The sequence below is a fragment of the Anser brachyrhynchus genome, assembly GCF_964034855.1.
Source record: "Anser brachyrhynchus genome assembly, contig: SCAFFOLD_58, whole genome shotgun sequence".
NCBI classification, from domain to species: domain Eukaryota; kingdom Metazoa; phylum Chordata; class Aves; order Anseriformes; family Anatidae; genus Anser; species Anser brachyrhynchus.
In genome coordinates, this window is record NW_027663732.1 from 42,716 (window position 1) to 60,194 (window position 17,479).

The 17,479-nt window shown below is 43.6% G+C and overlaps 1 protein-coding gene across 1 annotated transcript; it reads right to left on the bottom strand.

Moving 5' to 3' along the window:
- Positions 1 to 4,744: 4,744 nt before the first annotated feature.
- Positions 4,745 to 16,458, bottom strand: LOC308186892 (ubiquitin carboxyl-terminal hydrolase 42-like). The gene is made up of 11 exons (XM_080609049.1): positions 15,042 to 16,458; positions 13,953 to 14,190; positions 13,046 to 13,246; positions 11,850 to 11,960; positions 11,587 to 11,689; positions 11,356 to 11,423; positions 11,129 to 11,199; positions 10,512 to 10,594; positions 9,168 to 9,279; positions 8,708 to 8,848; positions 4,745 to 8,360 (listed from the first exon to the last, which is right to left on the bottom strand). The coding sequence occupies exons 1-11, from the start codon at positions 15,780 to 15,782 to the stop codon at positions 8,280 to 8,282; spliced, it is 1,950 nt and encodes a 649-aa protein (XP_080465175.1). The 5' UTR covers positions 15,783 to 16,458; the 3' UTR covers positions 4,745 to 8,279.
- Between the last annotated feature and the right edge of the window lie 1,021 nt (positions 16,459 to 17,479).

Here is a 17,479-nt window from a genome sequence, read left to right on the forward strand (position 1 = left end):
CTTTGCCTTGCTCTGCGTTGCCTTTCCTGGCCATGCTTTTTCAGGCCACGCTTTCCTTTGTCTTGCTTCGCTTTGTATTCCTGGCACCTCTTGGTTTTACTTTCTCTGCTCTGCTTGTCCTACCCCTGCTGTGCTTTGCCTTGCCTCAAACTGCTTTCGTTACTTTGCTCTACGTTTCCTGGCCCTGCTGGGACTTTCCTTGTACAAGTTTGCACTGCTTTGCTTTGCCTTGCACTGCTTTGCCTCCACTGGCCATGTTTTCTTCTGCTTTTTCAGGCCACGCTTTCCTTTGTCTTGCTTCGCTTTGTTTTCCTGCCACAGCTTTGCTTTACCTTCTCTGCTGTGCTTTGCTTTTCCTACTCCTGCTGTGCTTTGCCTCGCCTCAAACTGCTTTCGTTACTCTGCTCTACGTTTCCTGGCACTGCTGGGACTTTCCTTGTACCAGTTTGCACTGCTTTGCTTTGCCTTGCTCTGCTTTCCTCTTCATTTCTCTGCTCTCCTGTGCTGCGCTAGGCTTTCTTTGCAGACTGTCCCGACGATTTTGCCGATGAGGCTATCGGTATATTTCGGAACGCATAAACCCTCAGACACACAGCTGGGCCTCCCCGCAGCCCGGACACTGTCCCCTCGCAACTCGAGGGTGGGGGCAGCAGGCCTGGCCACCCGACATTATCAGTTCTGTGGCCCCAGCCGTGTGGCCTGCCGCTAGGCGGTCCCCACAGTTACCCTTCCGGGGACGGTGTTGGGTGAGGTTTTCAACGACGATAAGTACAGTGGAAGAAAGGCAACAATAAATCAATCAATCAATCAATAAATAAGTAAATATAAACCCAGGTAAAGCAAGACATGGTTCTTGCCCACTGCCACGGCGGACTATGAGGTGTCAAGGAGGCCGGGGAGCGGGCGAGCAGGGTATAGCCACCGTCCGAGTCTGGCCGCCAGCTCTACCCGGCATGAGGGCCTTGCGGTCTTTGCCCCGCAGACACTGGGAACCGGCAGGAGGGCTGGCCGCCAGCTCCTTACATTTGCTTCGCTTCTCTTTGTTTTTCCTTGCTCTGCTTTGCTTTGCTCTGCTCTGCTCTTCCGGGCACACTTTTGGTTTTCCTTCTCTGCTTTCCTCTGCTGTTCCTGCCCCTGCTTTGCTTTGCTTTGCCTCAGATTGCTTTGCTTTGCTTTGTTTGCTTTGTCTTTCCTGGCAATGCTTTGCTTTTCCTCGTGCTACTTTGCTTTGCTTTGCTTTGCCTTGCTCTGCTTTGCCTCCACTGGCCATGTTTTCTTTTGCTTTTTCAGGCCACACTTTCTTTTGTCGTGCTTTGCTTCGCTTCCTATTCCTGGCACCTCTTGGTTTTACTGTCTCTGCTCTGCTTTGCCTTGCCTCAAACTGCTTTCTTTACTTTGCTATACGTTTCCTGGCACTGCTGGGACTTTCCTTGTACAAGTTTACACTGCTTCGCTTTGCACTGCTTCGCTTTGCCTTGCTCTGCGTTGCCTTTCCTGACCATGCTTTTTCAGGCCGTGCTTTCCTTTGGTTTGCTTTGCTTTGTATTCCTGCCATGGCTTTGCTTTACTTTCTCTGCTCTGCTTTTCTTTGCTCTGCCTTGCACTGCTTTGCCTTTCCTGGACATGCTTTACTTTGCTTTTCCTGGCCCTGCTTTCCTTGGGTTTTTTTGTCCTTTTTTTTTTTTTTTTTTTTATAGGTACATATTCATTGCATTGCTTTGTTTTATTTTTGGACCTTTTTTGCTTTGCTTTTCTGTCCGCGCTTTGCTTTTTGAATATCCCACGCAGGTGACTGGGTGCTCTGGGGAGATCTTTGGCTGCCTCAGCAAATTGCTTGTGCAGCACGGGGAGGTGCTTTTGCGTACCAAGGATGTGATGGGTGTACCAGAGTGATGCTTGGGGATCCTGGGTATCTACCTCTCCTACCCCAGGGACAAGTTAGGGTACTCCACAGAGGTCTCTGCATGCTTCACAGAGGTGCTTTTTGAACGACCGAGATGCTGAAAGAACTTGCTTGGGAGCTCTGGACGGATGTCAAAGTACCTTGGGATGTGCTTGGGTTCCCTGGGGAGATGTTTCAATAATGCTGCAGTGGGGTGCCTGAGTGCTGTGGGGAGATGCGTGGGTTCTCCAGGAAGATGCTTGCGTTCTCGGGGGGTTATGCTTGTGTGCCTCAGGGAAATAGCCGTGTTCCTGGGGAAATGCTTTGCTGCTGCTGGGGAATCATAGAATCATAGAATAGCCCGAGTTGGAAGGGACCCATAAGGATGATCAAGTCCAACCCCTGGCACCGCACAGGTCTACCCAAAATGCTTGGGTCCTTAAAAGGGTCATGTTTGGATGCCCTACAATGATGCTTGGGTGCTCCAGAGAGATGCCTGGCTGAGCCCGGCAGAACCTTGTGAGCTCAGGGTGATGTTGGGATCTCCTGGAAGGTGCTGGAATGCTCTTGGATGATGCCTCACAGGTAGAATGTAGTGCTTAGGTGTCCTGGGGAGATGCTTGTCTACTCCAACACAAGGCTTGTGTGCCCTGGGGAAAATCTCGGTGATTTCAAGAGGTGCTTATGTTCCTTGGCGAGAGGCTTGGGTGTCGTGGAGAGTGCTCCAGGAAGATGCTTGTATTCCCAAGGGAGACTGGTTCTTTCCCTAGGGAGGTTCATGTCTTCTCTAGGGAGGTGCCTGAATGCTCCTTGGACATGCTCGTGTACTCTGGGGAGCTGCTTGGGTACTCCTAGTACAATATGGTTGGGTGCTCTGGGGAGATGCTTGGGTGCTCCCAAGATGGGGAATGGTCTGGGGAATGTTTGGCTGCACCTTAGAGCACAAAAATCTATCCCCTAATCACACAAAGCTCTGCCCCAGGCACCCAAGCATCTCCCTGCAGCACAGAAGCACCTCCCTGCAATACCCAAGCACCTCATTGCACCTCACACAGGAACCTTCCCACCACAGTCCTACATCTGACTGGAGAACCCAAGCATCTCCCCAGGGCACCAAAACACCACCTGGGGCACACAAACATCCCACTGGACATGGGAAGCACCTCCCTTGGCACCCAAGAGCTTCTGAGGGCTGCACAAGTACCTACCAGGGTCATTCAAGTATGTCCCCGTGCTCATGCACGCACCCCCCCAGGGGACACAGATACCAAAGAGCAGGAACTAAGCATCTCCCCACAGCACTCCAGCATCTCCCTGGAGCCAAGCATCACACAAAAAGCACCCAACCATCTCCCTGGAGCACCCAAAATCCTCCCTGGAGAAACACAACTTTACCCTGGATCAAACTAGCCTCTCCCTTGGGCACACAACCACATCTCCTAGGGTACACAAGCATCCCCAAATAGCACTCAAGCATTTCTCTGGAGCCACCAAGAAACAGCCAGGATCACCAATCCATCTTCCTGAGACATCCAAAAAAATCTCTGCATCACCCAGCTGTCTTCTTGGAGAAACCAAGCATCTCCCTGCACACCCAGGGAGTATCTGGACACAGCAGCTAAGAAGCCTGGGGAGCACCCAGATTCTTCTTGCCATAGCCAAGAACTTCCATCAAGCAAGAAAGCAGCTCCTGAGTCCCGCGGGCACCTTCTCAGGCACCCAGGCATCATCTCTGCACTGGGATGAGCACACAAGCATCTCCTCCCCACATTGGTTCCTGGACCATTCAGGCTCGCACTGCACTTCAGCCCCTGCTCCATCGCGCACTCACCTCCCTGTCCTGCCCTGCTCTGCCCTCTGCTGCCTGCTGCCAGGGGCTTCCATCCCGACTGGGGCCTGCCTGCAACCAGGGGCCTTTTATCCTGACTGGGCTGCCATGTCACGGCCCCACTGTGACGCCTGGATGACACAGCCACCGCTGCCCATTGTGACACCTGGGTGACACAGCCACCGCTGCCCTCCTGCCTACTGGGACACCACTCAGTATCTATTTCCTCGGACTCACAGGTTTGTCAGTGACAGTTAAATTTAAGATAATTTATCAGATTCACCCCCAGAAAAAAAATATTTCTGGCAACTTCCGTAAACCTCAACAAGATAACAAATGCCAAATCATTCTTGAAGTTTTAGTCTGAAGTGTTGGTGTTTATATTTCTTTGTGTTTTTCTTGTCAGTGTTTAGCATGCTTTTCCTTTCTTGTTCAAGTTTGAAGTTACACACATATGCTTTCCTCTTTCTCTAGCTTGGAAAGTTCTCTTCTAAAAAGATCTTCTATTTCTAGCTGCTTTCTCTACTCTTCTGTTAAGAATCCTCATGGTTCATGTCTTGTCCTTGTCTCTATGTTTGCTTGGTCAGCTCTGTGTCTCAGCACTTGTGCTTATTACCATAGAATTGTCAAATCCTTTAGGCTGGAAAAGAGCTCTGAGGTCATCAAGTCCAAGCGCTAACCCAGCCCTGCCAAGTCTACCACTAAACCACGTCCCCAAGCACCACATCTACACGTCTTTTGCAGAGCTGCAGGGACGGTGATTCAACTCCTTCCCTGGGCAGCCTCTTCCAAGGACTCACAATCCTTTCAGGGAAGAATTTTTTCCTCATATCCACCCCATGCCTTCCTGGGTGAAACTTGAGGCCAATTCCTCTTCTCCTGTTGCTTGCTGCTTGGGAGAAAGACCAACCCCCACGCTGCTACAACCTCTAAGAGGGAGTTGTGGAGAACAATAAGGTCTTGTGGAGTAATTGCTTAAAGTGACTAGGAAAATTAAACTAACATTCACTTTTTAAAGAAACTGTAGAGCATTGAGGAGGCTTTCAGGGTATGCTATAGCAGCATTACCTGAGTGTTCCCTAGGCTTCCACCCTTACATGTTACCGCACTGGGGGAACCTGGTGTGCTGACTGTAAGGAACAGCACGGAGCATGGATTAGCATGGATTATAACCGCTCTTGCAAGTGACCTTCTTTTAAGCACAACAGTTTAAATGATCAGGTTACAGAGAAAACCCTTTCACTGAAAAATAGATTCAATAAGGACTTGTGGCTTACCAGTTTCGTTTCAAAACCCAAGTTGTTGGGTTTGATGGAAAAATGGTTGGTTTGGATGGTAAAAAGGTCGTCCGTTTTGATGGTAGGTTTAGTCTGAGTATTGAAGGCTTCCATCAGTAAGCTCTGCATCTGAAAGACAAAGGGAAGAAATGTCATTCCCTGTTGTGATACTCAACATGGAACTGTCTGGCTCAGTGGTTTTCTTTCTAAAGAGAGAAGTCACAACCCTGCACATGGCTTGATCTGCTCTCTGACTACAGGGCTGAACTGACTGTTGAAGGCAGCTTCCAAAGCCCTCCCATTAAACTGACTGCATTTCAGTTCCGTGCTAAAATTGGTCAACTGTACAGAATATTAGGACAAAGCTACCTGCTTTGATAGCAAATGGTAGACCTTAGGTAAGTTACATTCATTTGAAGGTTTGACTGGACGGCATCCTTGTTTTACTAGTGATCTTGTGGTCAAGCTGACCAAATCCTAGCCACAGAACAGAAGCGTTCAGAAACTGGCTAGAGAGAGCACTTATTAGAGAGAGCAGGAATTTAACTGCTTTAACGCTGCTCTTTCTCTCACGTATCTGGAATTTCCTTAAATCACAAATTATCACTAGCTATCCTTGTTAATTTATTCAAAGTAACATGAGTCCAGGTGAAAAGGCACACTCTAACAAGTGCTCAGTTGTTCCTAGTCTGCTCCTAGCTTACTTGAGAGGTTCAATACAGTTAAAAATAAATAAATAAATAAATAACCTGCTGAAGTAGCCTTTTTTCAGATTAGATTCCACCATTCAGAAAATCCTGCTTAAGAGACGTTTTTTCTTTTCTTTGAAAGACTGACCTTCCCCCACATGAAACTAATTAGTATCTTCAGGCTTGATGAAATACATGAATTTCTCAATTTACCAAAATTGCTTTGCACAGCCCTCCTATCCTGCTTATGTTTCAAGCAGCGTATCTAAGTGGGGTACTGTTGGGGTGCATCTCTTTCACTCATGTAGCCCAGTGATCCCAATGCCCTGGACTTGTGTAATGTGTGCAAGACATTTACTTTCTCCCTATACTTTTGACTGGTTTAGAAAAAGCGAGTTCGCCATCTGCTGGCCAGAGAATTCACCGAAGCCCAAAGAGCATTAGAGCAGACGCATTTTCTTCTGTGCTGTTCCTGATTTATCAGCTAGAAGAGACACTTACAGTTTAGTACAATCAGGATTCTTTTGACATTAGTAGCATAAAAAGTCTATTTTTGCAACACTGGTATTTGAAAGACCTCCGTTCAGTCCCTAATTTTGTTCTTGATAATGGGACAGATTGTATTAATGTTTGCAAGAATGTGTGAACAACCAGCCTCCCCTCCATGTCGTATTTTAAGATTAAAACTTGTGGTCGTCCCTGTCTCAAAATACAGACATGCTTTGCAACAATCGCACTCCCTCTTTAGCTTGAAGGAACTTGTCAGTGCCAGAATCTACTGACTATGGCAATTTACTTCATCATCCAAACCGGGCAGAATTTTTGAAAACCTCTTGCAAGATTTCACTTCTCCAAACATTATGTAGAAGACATTCAGCTGTAAAGCAAGAAGATGAAGTCCTTTGTTTCCTATGCCAGAATGACATTTTCAACACTGAACAGGATTGTCACCAACTGTTAACTGGTTGTTAAGTTGTGGCTAGGTATAAAATGTAGAAAATGTTTAAAAATAAAACTTGCCTATGGATAGTGAACTGTCTTCTTTGGGGATTACTTCAATTACCTGTAAGAGGAAAACAGATGATTTGGGGGGGTTGTTTGTTTTTAAGAACGGGTGCAGTCTTGCCAGTAATTTAGCTGGTATTTTTCAAAGTGACCACAAGTGAACAACAAGTAGAACAATTGCAGGGCTCCTCAGTTTACAGCATGAGGTCGCTTTTTCCAGGTGAAAAGCGGAGCCATAAGTGGCAGTACACTAAAGCCCTGGCACGTTGAGATCCGAGAGGAGAGCTGTTTGGCCCTCCTTTTCACTCCTGGGAACCACATACCTCAAAACCCACAGACTATGGGCTATATCTCAGAGAAATCTTGGGAAAGGAGAGCATGAAGAGCATGTTTGTAAATTTATTTCTCCCTGGGCTTCTTCTGCTTCTCCAAGAAATACTTGTTTGAATATAACTTTGGCAGCAGTACTTATGCTGTTTTGCACCCACCACATTTAAAACTCCTACAAAAAACTGAAAAGTTAGACTGAAAAGCATCTCTTTCCGTTCTACTTTGTAAAGCTGCATGTTTTCCTCATGCAAAACAACAGGGGAATGGAAGCTAGAAAAGGAAATGCTGAATGTAAAACAAAACAGACCAAACCTCAGCCCTCCAGGACAAAAGCCGATAACTAAGTCCTTTCTAACATGCTGATTAGGTTTCAAGAGGATACCGCTTTAAATAAGCGTAATTGTGTGTCCATAGGCAGAAGCTGAATAATGACAGGATGAATATCTATACTTAATTTTTTGTTACTGTCTTCCTGTAGCACACAGGGACTTGTTACGTTTAGGGAAAATGCTAACCTAATGGAGGGTTTAAACCATAAGCTAGTTTGTTATACCAAAATGACTGAGAGAACAAAGCATAAAGTGTTTTCAGATTTCTAGTACACCTTGATTGCTATCCATTAAACTTAAGACAGGTTAAACAAAGCACAGGAAATAAGAGAACTCCTAGTCCCACAACTGGCAAATTGTGCGCACACTTTCCGTTCCTGAGAAAATAATACACAAACCTGAAAAATGCATTTAACTGAGAAATGAAGACATCCCCGTCCTATTGGAAGACTAAGGTGACAGCTCTTGGGCTCAGTGATTTTCGGATAAGCTCCAGTCTTCAACTTGCAGACACCAGTGACAGCTCCTTTTTTCGGATTGAAAGGGAAAATGTTTCAACAACACATTGAAAACATACTTAAGGGACAAGAAACAAAATCAAGACTGCAGTGAGAAGGAAAACAGAAAAACAATACTGGGAAAAAAAAAAAAAGAGAAAAGAGAAAAGACCTTGGTCTTTGTATCGACCAACGAGATAAGCCTTACACATTTTTAAGTTTATTTTTGACGATTGATTGATGCGTTACCAGATATTAAGTACTATTCAAGAGCAAATATTAACACTAGTAAGAATAAATCCGATCCACCAGCCCTTATTCAAAATACATCAATTTCTAATTTGGAGATAACATCTCTCTGACAAGGAAGTAGAAAAGCTGTAAATACCGATATAGTTTCCTCTCCCGATGTTCCATATACATACCGACGCTGTTCCTACACCTACACTCTGAGCATAAATTTATGTTGACATGAGTATCGGGTGTTATTTCTGTTTGCCTTGAGAGACTCTCCTCCTGTCCACTGAAAAGTAAACTCAAGATTCCAGATCAGTTAAAACAGTTGCTAGCCCCCCATTCAGAGTTCTGCAGCAGCAGTGTTCAGATTTTTCAGCAGTCTCTTTACAAAATGACCACTTATAAGTGTACAAAAACACTTATCACCTAGCTTCTCAGTAGGTACACGTTTGGCCTCTCTTAAGCAGAGAGTCAATCACAGCTTAAGATTTTATACAAGATCCCATTTTCAAGTTTGGGATTATTTCATTTATTCAAAAAAATCTTTTTGCCTAGAAACAGTACTACTAGTAACACTTTAACTGGTTTGCCAGCACAACCTTTTACCCTGTTAGAAATGATGTTGACTTCTACCTTCATGTAGCATACATAGTGTCCTGTGCGACAGTTGATTCCATGATGCACCAGCACCGCATATAAGGCATAGAGGAGTGGTTCTCCACTTGATTGAGACATGTAGGCTCGGAGGTCCAAATATTCAGGATATTTTACCTCCTAAAGAGAGACCAAGAAGATAGAAAAATTATATCAGAGTACTTCGCAGACTAGCCAGAGAAAAACACTTCCAAAAAACAGAGACTGGAATTATATGAATATATCTCTTGATTCACTAAAAATAAGTCTTCCCATAAGCAACGTTTAATACTAGAAGTTGCAGACAACTGTTTCCTGATGAATTAGCCTTCTCAGAGGAAAGTTTATGCTTCTTGTCAAGCAGGAACTTTACTGATATTAAAAGAAAAGTGAAAAAAAGAGAAAATGAAAATAAAAGCAGACCATTTCTCTATATTCTTAAGGTATATTCTTAATATACCTTGTTGATCTTTCCACCTGTGAAATCTGCAAATCTTTTCAGTGATATTGTGAGAACGTTGGAAGAACGGTGTACGGTAAATCTCTTGGATGCAGGAACCATCTTTTTACACCTTAAAAACAAGCAGAGACAAGTGTTTGAAAGCATCTTCTTTTTCGCCCCCAAAACAAACTCCTTTTAATGTCTCACGCATGCTTATGCTATTTGAATGATATTTACTTGCATCATATGTTTGGTTTTTTCTTTTCATAAACCCATGCACTGCATGTCACGTTTGTTAATACAGAGAAGAAGGTAAGTTTTACCAACAACTCAGAGCACAGCGGGAACAGGAATCTCTCATGAAAGCGTATTACCAGGGAGTTATAAAATATAAACAAAAAATATTAAAAATGAGTTATATATAAGACTAATAACAGTTATCAGCAATGGAAAAAGTACTGTACATGTGCAAGGCCTTTCCTTTTAAGCTCACAAAAAGACAGAAAATTCTGGCTTTAAGTGTGACTGAACCGATCACACCTCAAAGAGCACATTAAGGAAAGACCATGCAATTCAGATGTGAGGTGCTATTACAGTTCTTTCTCTTCCTCAGACATCAGTTATGAGAATCCTGAATACGCTGCATGTTGCTTTCTAGGATCCGCAGGCCAAGACGAACCTGGGATTAAATTGCTTTAATAACCTATTGGACGCTCTTGATTCGACACCCTAATTTCCTTAGTATCCGACAACAAGAAGTGGATACTGCATTTTTCATTTAGAGGGGTCAGGCATGAATCCTACAGAACTGAGCCGGGCACTCTGTGCTTTTCTGAGGGGATGTTTGACTAACAGCTTGTTTTGCCAAACCATCTTATGCAAATGTTCAATTGTTTCTCACATACGTAGAAACATCTTACATATTGATCAGCACAGAGAGCGCCTGAACTCAATAGGCTTTCCCTGTGCACGGGTTAGGCTTAAGGGAGCTCATTTCAGGCATTAGTCCACATCGACAGGTTTCACAGTTCAAGAGCTGTGCAAGACGCTGTTTAGTGAGCCAGCACAGGCTGCTAACATTCATTACCACGGAGCCAGCTCACATTCCCTGACACTCAATCTAACTTTGTTTCACAGTGAACGCTGGGACCTGCAGGAACCTGCTGCTGCCTTCCACTCCAAATCATTCTCCATAGCTCCTTGCTTCAGCTCACCACTACTACGAAATGAAGCAACAACAACAACAACAACAAAGCTGCGTCTCCTTATTTCTAAATGAAGTTAAAGGATAACTTACGCTCTAAGTCATGTAATATATAAAACTAATATCTAGTATTAAGACATAATTAGTAATGATCTTACTCGCTACATTTATAGCAATTCTCTCCATCCAGCTCTTCAGGTTTCACAAATAGTTCTAGAGCTCTGGTAACAGATGAAACCGCCTAGAGGAGCGAGAAAGAAGAGCGTAAAGTCACTGTAAATTCAAAATTCCAGAGACGCACTAGGAGTTTATAAGAGAACCTGACTAATACATACTTAAGCGATCTACTATGAGCACTGTCAAGAAGGAGGCAGAAAGAGCATGCTCAGCGTTTACCTCACCTGGAAGTCATTCTACTTTGAAACAAATCATTTTCCAGTAACGCAGACAGCATCTATAGTGTGCTTTGTCATCAATACTGGCAACAAATCCAGCAGTCTAACAATTAGATGTATATTGAGGTAGAACAACAAAGAAGTGTGACAGTATTATACTTTGTGCAGCAATAAAATTCTTTCCCCTTAAACCCAATGCAGACGTGGAGACTATTTACAGGGGTTCCACAGAAGGACAAAGTCCAATCCACTTTCTAACCACCACCAAGCTCTTATATTTTAACATTGTACGTGGTTTGGTTTTTTAAGTTAAACAAGTTTAATTTAGAAAGTTATACATGTACTTAAACATCATGAATTATATTTACAAAACCTCCTACCTTTACATCCAAAGTGATATCAAGAAATGCCTCATACGTATCCGAAACTGCTTTGCAATTCAAGCACTTCACTGGAAGCAAAATATAAATGCTTAACAACACGTGAAGGAGACTAACTGTCCACATTCAAGTTGTCGATAGATACTACTTCAGACAAACTACAGACTGCTTTACTACCGACAAAAGACACAGATCAGTTCTAAGGACAGGAATATTTTTAAAAGTACCTCTTGATCTTAGAAATCCTCCAAATATTTGATGAATGGTGGTGGTAGCTTGAGAAGATCTGTCCAATCTGGAAATAAATTATAATCAGACCTCAGAAGATTTAAGGCACACAGTTAACTCTTCAAAGAGTTTTATGAAAACCAAGGATGACCTAGACTTTCAGTTTTGATAGTAAATAAAGGCCTAAAAGGTGCTAGAGAACGTATAAAAGTGAATTTGTTTATGCTTACTTGGTGCTTCCATTCAAGCACACTTCCTGCATAGCATCAACAGTATAGCGCAAGAACTCGTGTGCGTCTTCTTGACTGCCAAAACGGAAATGTTGTCCTATTCCTAAATAAGAAGATGATAGTATTTACCTCATTTAAAAATGAAGTAATTCTCCTGTTTCTAAAATCTCTCTTCTTTATAGTGTTAAAACCATTTATACACATCAAATAATTATTTGAAGATTACAAGATGCTGAAAAAGAAACACATCTGAAGCCACTTACGACTGAGATTATTGATAACACGCGTAGGCTCGATGGCATCAACAGTGCAACGCAGGGCCTGGTTAATGTGAGTCTCCATCGTGCACATCATGCAAAAATCTTGTTCACGACCTGAAGAGTGAAAGAAGAAAGCATCCCAGTCTAGCGAAACAGACATAACTACAAACAAACATATAAGTAACATTTAAACTATAGATACAATATCCACTCTCCTTGTCCCAACAGCCTCCTAACATTTCATTTCACACAACTTTATAGAATAAAAATATCCATTAAGCCTGTATTCAAGTGCATTTTGTGATGAGAAATCTAAAAGACTACTGCAAAGTCACGTTTGTAAAGGCTGACAGGAATGTGAACTCCACAGGTTGCAAAATGTATGAGGAAAGAATATTTGACGTTGATGATACAGCATTAAGAGAATGTGGGTTATTTTCAGCACAGTGCTGTCAGGTGAGCTTCATGATACAGAGCTACGAGTCCTTTGGGAGAAAGGAAAAATTACAGTAATGTATGTAATAGTACTTCTGCCCTCCTTTTTTCAACAGGATTCTTAACTGAAACGATTTCTATATACAGGAAGAAAACAGTTAAATTTCTAGGTATCGATACAAAGATACCAGCCTAAAAAGCATACAGGTTTAGTACAACATTTACTTTATAGTACAACATTTTATTTAGGACAAAATCAGTCTAGATTTTAATTCAGTCCCACAAAAAAATCTAGTCGTGTTCATAACAGCTCATATTGCTTTCTAGGTTTTTTTTTTTTTTTTTTTTTTTAATTGGTTCAACAACAAACAGACCCTTTATTGTAGTGCATTATGGAACCTCGGCTGTGCAGACTAAAGACCTATGATGCCAACATCCTAAATTTTATTGCCTTTCTAGCAGCAGGAAGCCCAAATAGCCCAAATGCCAAATGTTCATTAAATGCATTACTGTCCAATGCACTTCATTATTCCCATGAAGCAAGAAAAGATCCTTTTAAAAAAACAAACAAACAAACAAACAAAAAAAACACATGGTGCATTAAACGCACTCCATATGCTATTCCGAGCCCGCTGCTAATACAATGCTCAAAGCCAGCTTCTACAGGTAAAATCAGGCAAGTAAGTTTGTCTCACAGAATCACTGCTGTTCTTTCACCTTCACAGCTATCCAACAGATTTAAAATACTGTTAGAAAGTACTCACATGACTGGCTGTGCTCAAGAGAAAGCATGTAATTGGCAAGTGGGGGGGTGTAGGTCAAACACTGTAGAGTAGCATTAAGAAAACACGTGTTGCCAAGATTGTACAGGCCAACTCCAACACTTTGTGTTTCTTGCCAATCCATACGTATCTTCTCAGGTGGAAAAAGAATCCTTTGTGGCGGAGCAATTCCATCATTAACAACTGCAAGAAAGTTATATTTAAAAAGAGATTTTGTTTGTTTGTTTCTAAGAAAGGTATTAAGTATATATAGGTATAGTAAATATATAAAGTATATATAGGCATAGTAAAAATACTATTCTGCGGGAGCACCTAGAGGAACTAGCTACAATCCAAAACAGAAAAACTTATTGCAGACACCTTTAATACCGCCATATTCAAATTGGCTGGTCAACACAACGTTTTGGGAAAAAAAAGTTTAGTCAACCATTTTAATTTTTTCCTTATTATATGCTTTTTTCCTTATTATAACTTCAACCACAAACTTAGACTTGAAATTATATGGTAATAAATGCAAGGACAATGTAAAAACAAATAACTAGGAATGACGGTACCCCTACAAATATCAGATCTTTTCCTGAGCAATCTTAGCATTCAAAAACCTGTGAATAATGGAACCTGTGAATAGCAACAATCAAACACTTTTCTTTGCAAAACAGAAAAGATATGGATGAATCTGTGCATTACAAAATGCTCCCCATATTTCTCTGTCGACTGTAAATATATCAAAATTAATTTCTGTAACGTCAGTCACTTCAGTTGCCTTAGGAGAATCGCTTTGGAAGTCTTTATTCACAGTAGTCCCGTTCTCTATCAGTGCAACAAGTAAGAACTGCACTTTCTACTTTTGTTTTGAAGAAAACAGAGGCAGGATAAAGCGCACACTTACTTAGATCTCTTTGGGCAAAAGGCTTAGATTTTTCAGAGGATCTACAATAAATAGCACCTCCACATCCTTGGGCCACAGAGACTTGGCTTGAATCTTCTGCAGGTGGTATCCGGCCCCAGTTTGCGGTGCGTGACATCGGTTTTTTAGTACTCGGTTTCTTGGATTTGCCAGACCGCCTTGAAGATGGCTTTTTAGACTTTGAAGATTTGGGCTTGTTAACTATGGTCATTGTTCTCATCTGCGGCAGAGACAAATGTTCTGGCTGACGTAAGAATACCAAGAAGCATTCCAAGAAGAAAAGAGTAGTACAAGTCCTGTCACTTAATCTCAAAGAAACGGCCTTTAAGAACTAAATTGCTGGTATGAATGATTTAAAAGGAATCCCCAAACTAAACACACAAAGGAAAAATTTCCATCAAAACTCTATCAGTATTACTTTTAGCTTCTGCAGAACTAGTGGCTGATGCCATTTCTTTCACTTTCGTAGGATTTTAATCCATTACAACTCTGGAGTCTTTTTAATATAAAAATGCAAATGACATTCTCTGAGGGGAATCAGTTATTTATTGCATTTTTGGAGCTTTGCAATTATCTATTAATTATTACCTATTATCTAATAGATAATGGTTGCGATTTATATATAATTGTTGCTCACGCTAGTAATGGAGCACTATTACTTTACTGCCTGCGCTTTTCTGCTTCGTGTGCACAAAGGTACCTGCATTTCGCTGCTACTTTACTTCTGTCTTTCCAGGGCTCACCCTCTACCTCACTGTCTACTGCACCAGTCATGATGGCTTTGTTGTGATTCTATAATGAGCCTAGCTTTTGAATACACTTTTTCTGGGCGTCACTTTGTGATAGCAAGTTAATTTGTGAGGGCTTATCACCTATGACCTGCTTCTCAGTAGGTACACGTTTGGCCTCTGTTAAGCAGAGAGTCAATCACAGCTTAAGATTTTGTCCAAGATGCCATTCACGAAACTGAGTTTAACCTTGACAGAACTGAGTTTAACCTTTAAACCTGAAGCTCCGTTAAAGAATAAAGCAGCACCCAAGCCAGGAAATAGAAGTTAATCGTCACTTTACCCTGAAACGCACGTAAAGCCAGTGAGCTATTCTGTGCTGGCAGGATTGCTGCCGGGATGGCCGACGAGGCGGCGGGCACAGGGGGCCACAGGTCCTGCTCCCCGGGGCCACAGGTCCTGTCACAGGGGGCTGCCGGGGGTCTCCAGGCGCCGGGAACAGCGGCAACAGCGGGGACAGAGGGGACAGCAGCGACAGCAGCCGCCACCTCAGCCGAGGCCGTCTCCACAACTGCCACAACGGCCTCGGAACGCCGCCCAACTCGGAGCTCCAGCGTGACGCCTTTTCAACCTGGCCGCGGTGCTCACGGCTAAAAGCAGAGCGTTTCCTCCGGCGTGTCTTTACTGTCGGTGCCGGACCGGCCCTCACCCCGAGCTCTCCCTGCTGGGAGGGCTTTGCGGTTGGGGTTTCCCTCCCGCCGCCGCCGCGGGCAGGCCCCGCGCGCAAGCTGTCCGCGCTGGGGAGCGGCATGTCGCCCGCGGCGAGAGCCAGAGGGCGCGACACGAAAAAGCCCCGACACGAAAAAGCCCCGACGTGCGGGCGAGGCGGCGGGGAGACAGCTCTGAGGGAGCGGCCGCTTCGCCCCGCCGTCCTCCTCCCCTCCCGGGCCGCCCCGCCGAGACCCGTGCACCTCAGGTGCTGCCCTGAGAGGGCGCTCAGGCACTGGGACAGCTGCCCAGGGCAATGGTCATGGCACCGAGCCTGACGGGGGTCCAGAAGTGTTTGAACAATGCTCTCAGACATAGGCTCTGCTTTTGGGGTGGTCCTGTGTGGAGCCAGGAGTTGGACTCGCTCATTATTGTGAGCCCTTTCCACCTTGGGATGTTCTCTGATTCTAGGTCAGCAATCCATTATCTGATGAGAGGTGTGGAGTCATTCGAAGGGAAGAGAGACCAAAACACTTCTGGTTTCCAGAAGCGGGTATTTGGTAACCAAACCGATGATTCCTTTTCTTCTAGAGCAAGTAGCAGCAGGGATCCGCTTTACAATAGGCTGGCAACAAGGAAACAAAGAATTGCAAACAAGACGTAGGACTTGAGCAGCAGCTTGTATACATGCATCAACTTATAAATGAGCACACAGCTGAGCGATAATGCAAAAATTGGACAAACTAAGTGAAGACGTTAACTGTAAATTTTATAGGTACACACTTTACTATGACGTAAGAACTGGGCAAGACCTTTCAGGGAAAAGAGTTGTTGGCATGTAATTTGAAGTAAGCTTCAAATCCCAGAGGATGATTTTGTTGGAACTTTATTCAGCTGAAAACGTGGAAGCCTTGTTTCTGCTTGTGTTAGTTACAGCTCCAGTTTACTTTGGTTGGGAGGGAAGGCATTCCAGGCTAACGTGCTGTACCTGTTCCTTCAGCTCATTGTCCATAAACGGAGGAGCAAATGAAATTCTTTGAATCTCCATTAAACGCAGCACTACAAAGTGGAGTATAGGGCGATCTAGCACTTAATTTTTCTGTAAGCAGAAAACCCAACAGAATCTCCACAACAGTTTTCAAATCTTGTCCTGCAGTAAATGACCAGCTGAGTGAAGCTTGCATTTAGAGTATGTGCTCCTACATTAGATGGAAATAGCTTTTCCTCTTCAGAAGTGCAACTGAGTGGTGAACTGGCAGCTACGTAGGGAACTAGTTGTGCCAAAGGGTTTGTGTTGAACGCACAGAAAAATATGCAGGTCCCAACAGTAAAGGATTGTCTGTAGGCATCACACTGAGTACAGATGTTATCCGCAGGTTCGTGCCCAGTGCACCGCGCCAATTATTCACCCAGAGTTGGAATGCACACCAAGGTCTTTTAATTACATAATTAATTACAGAACTCTGCAGAGTCAGGTACTTGGCTATCTTTCGCGAAGCAAGCACACCTCTGACTCGAATCACTGTCATTCATACACAGGAAATTTGTGAAAACTCTCTCTTTGGCTCCTTTTGATTGGTTATTACAGCTCACCTAACTTATCTCTACTGAGCTTGCGCATTACAGAGGAACACCGGGGGGGAGGGGGTACAGGAGGAGGGGGACACACACCGAATCCCACATTAGCAAGGATTAGCATTTTGACAGGTGTGATTTCTAATGTGTTAACCCTTAATGACCCTTAATGAGCAAAAGGTTACTATAGGTCAGTCTGGAGCTGGTTTTCTCCTTCTTGTTTTTTCCCTTTTATCCCTTCTCTTCCTTGCTTCTCCTTGTGGAGTAATTGCCTTAAATGACTAGGCATTATAAGCACCCCTCCATCCCAAAAGCTACCCGCCTCCAAGGTGCAACCACCCCTCACTGAGCACATCCTCTGAATTTCTCGGAGCCTGTACCTTTAAACGCAAGCGAGGTAATTTCTACCAATCACAACCAAGATACGCATGACTGGAGTCACTCAAGCTCCACCTAAAAGATAGAAAATAATATCAATTGGCTTAAGAGAAAGGGAAT

What these genes read in the sequence shown, in the direction of transcription:
- LOC308186892 (XM_080609049.1), bottom strand. Translation starts at nt 15,782, where the DNA reads ATGTCTGAGAGCATTGTTCAAACACTTCTGGACCCCCGTCAGGCTCGG. An exon ending in TGCTTGAATGGAAGCACCAA is followed by an intron (nt 11,424 to 11,586) that starts GTAAGCATAAAC and finishes ATTTATTTCCAG; the next exon opens with ATTGGACAGATCTTCTCAAG. An exon ending in AGGATTTCTAAGATCAAGAG is followed by an intron (nt 11,200 to 11,355) that starts GTACTTTTAAAA and finishes TTTTGCTTCCAG; the next exon opens with TGAAGTGCTTGAATTGCAAA.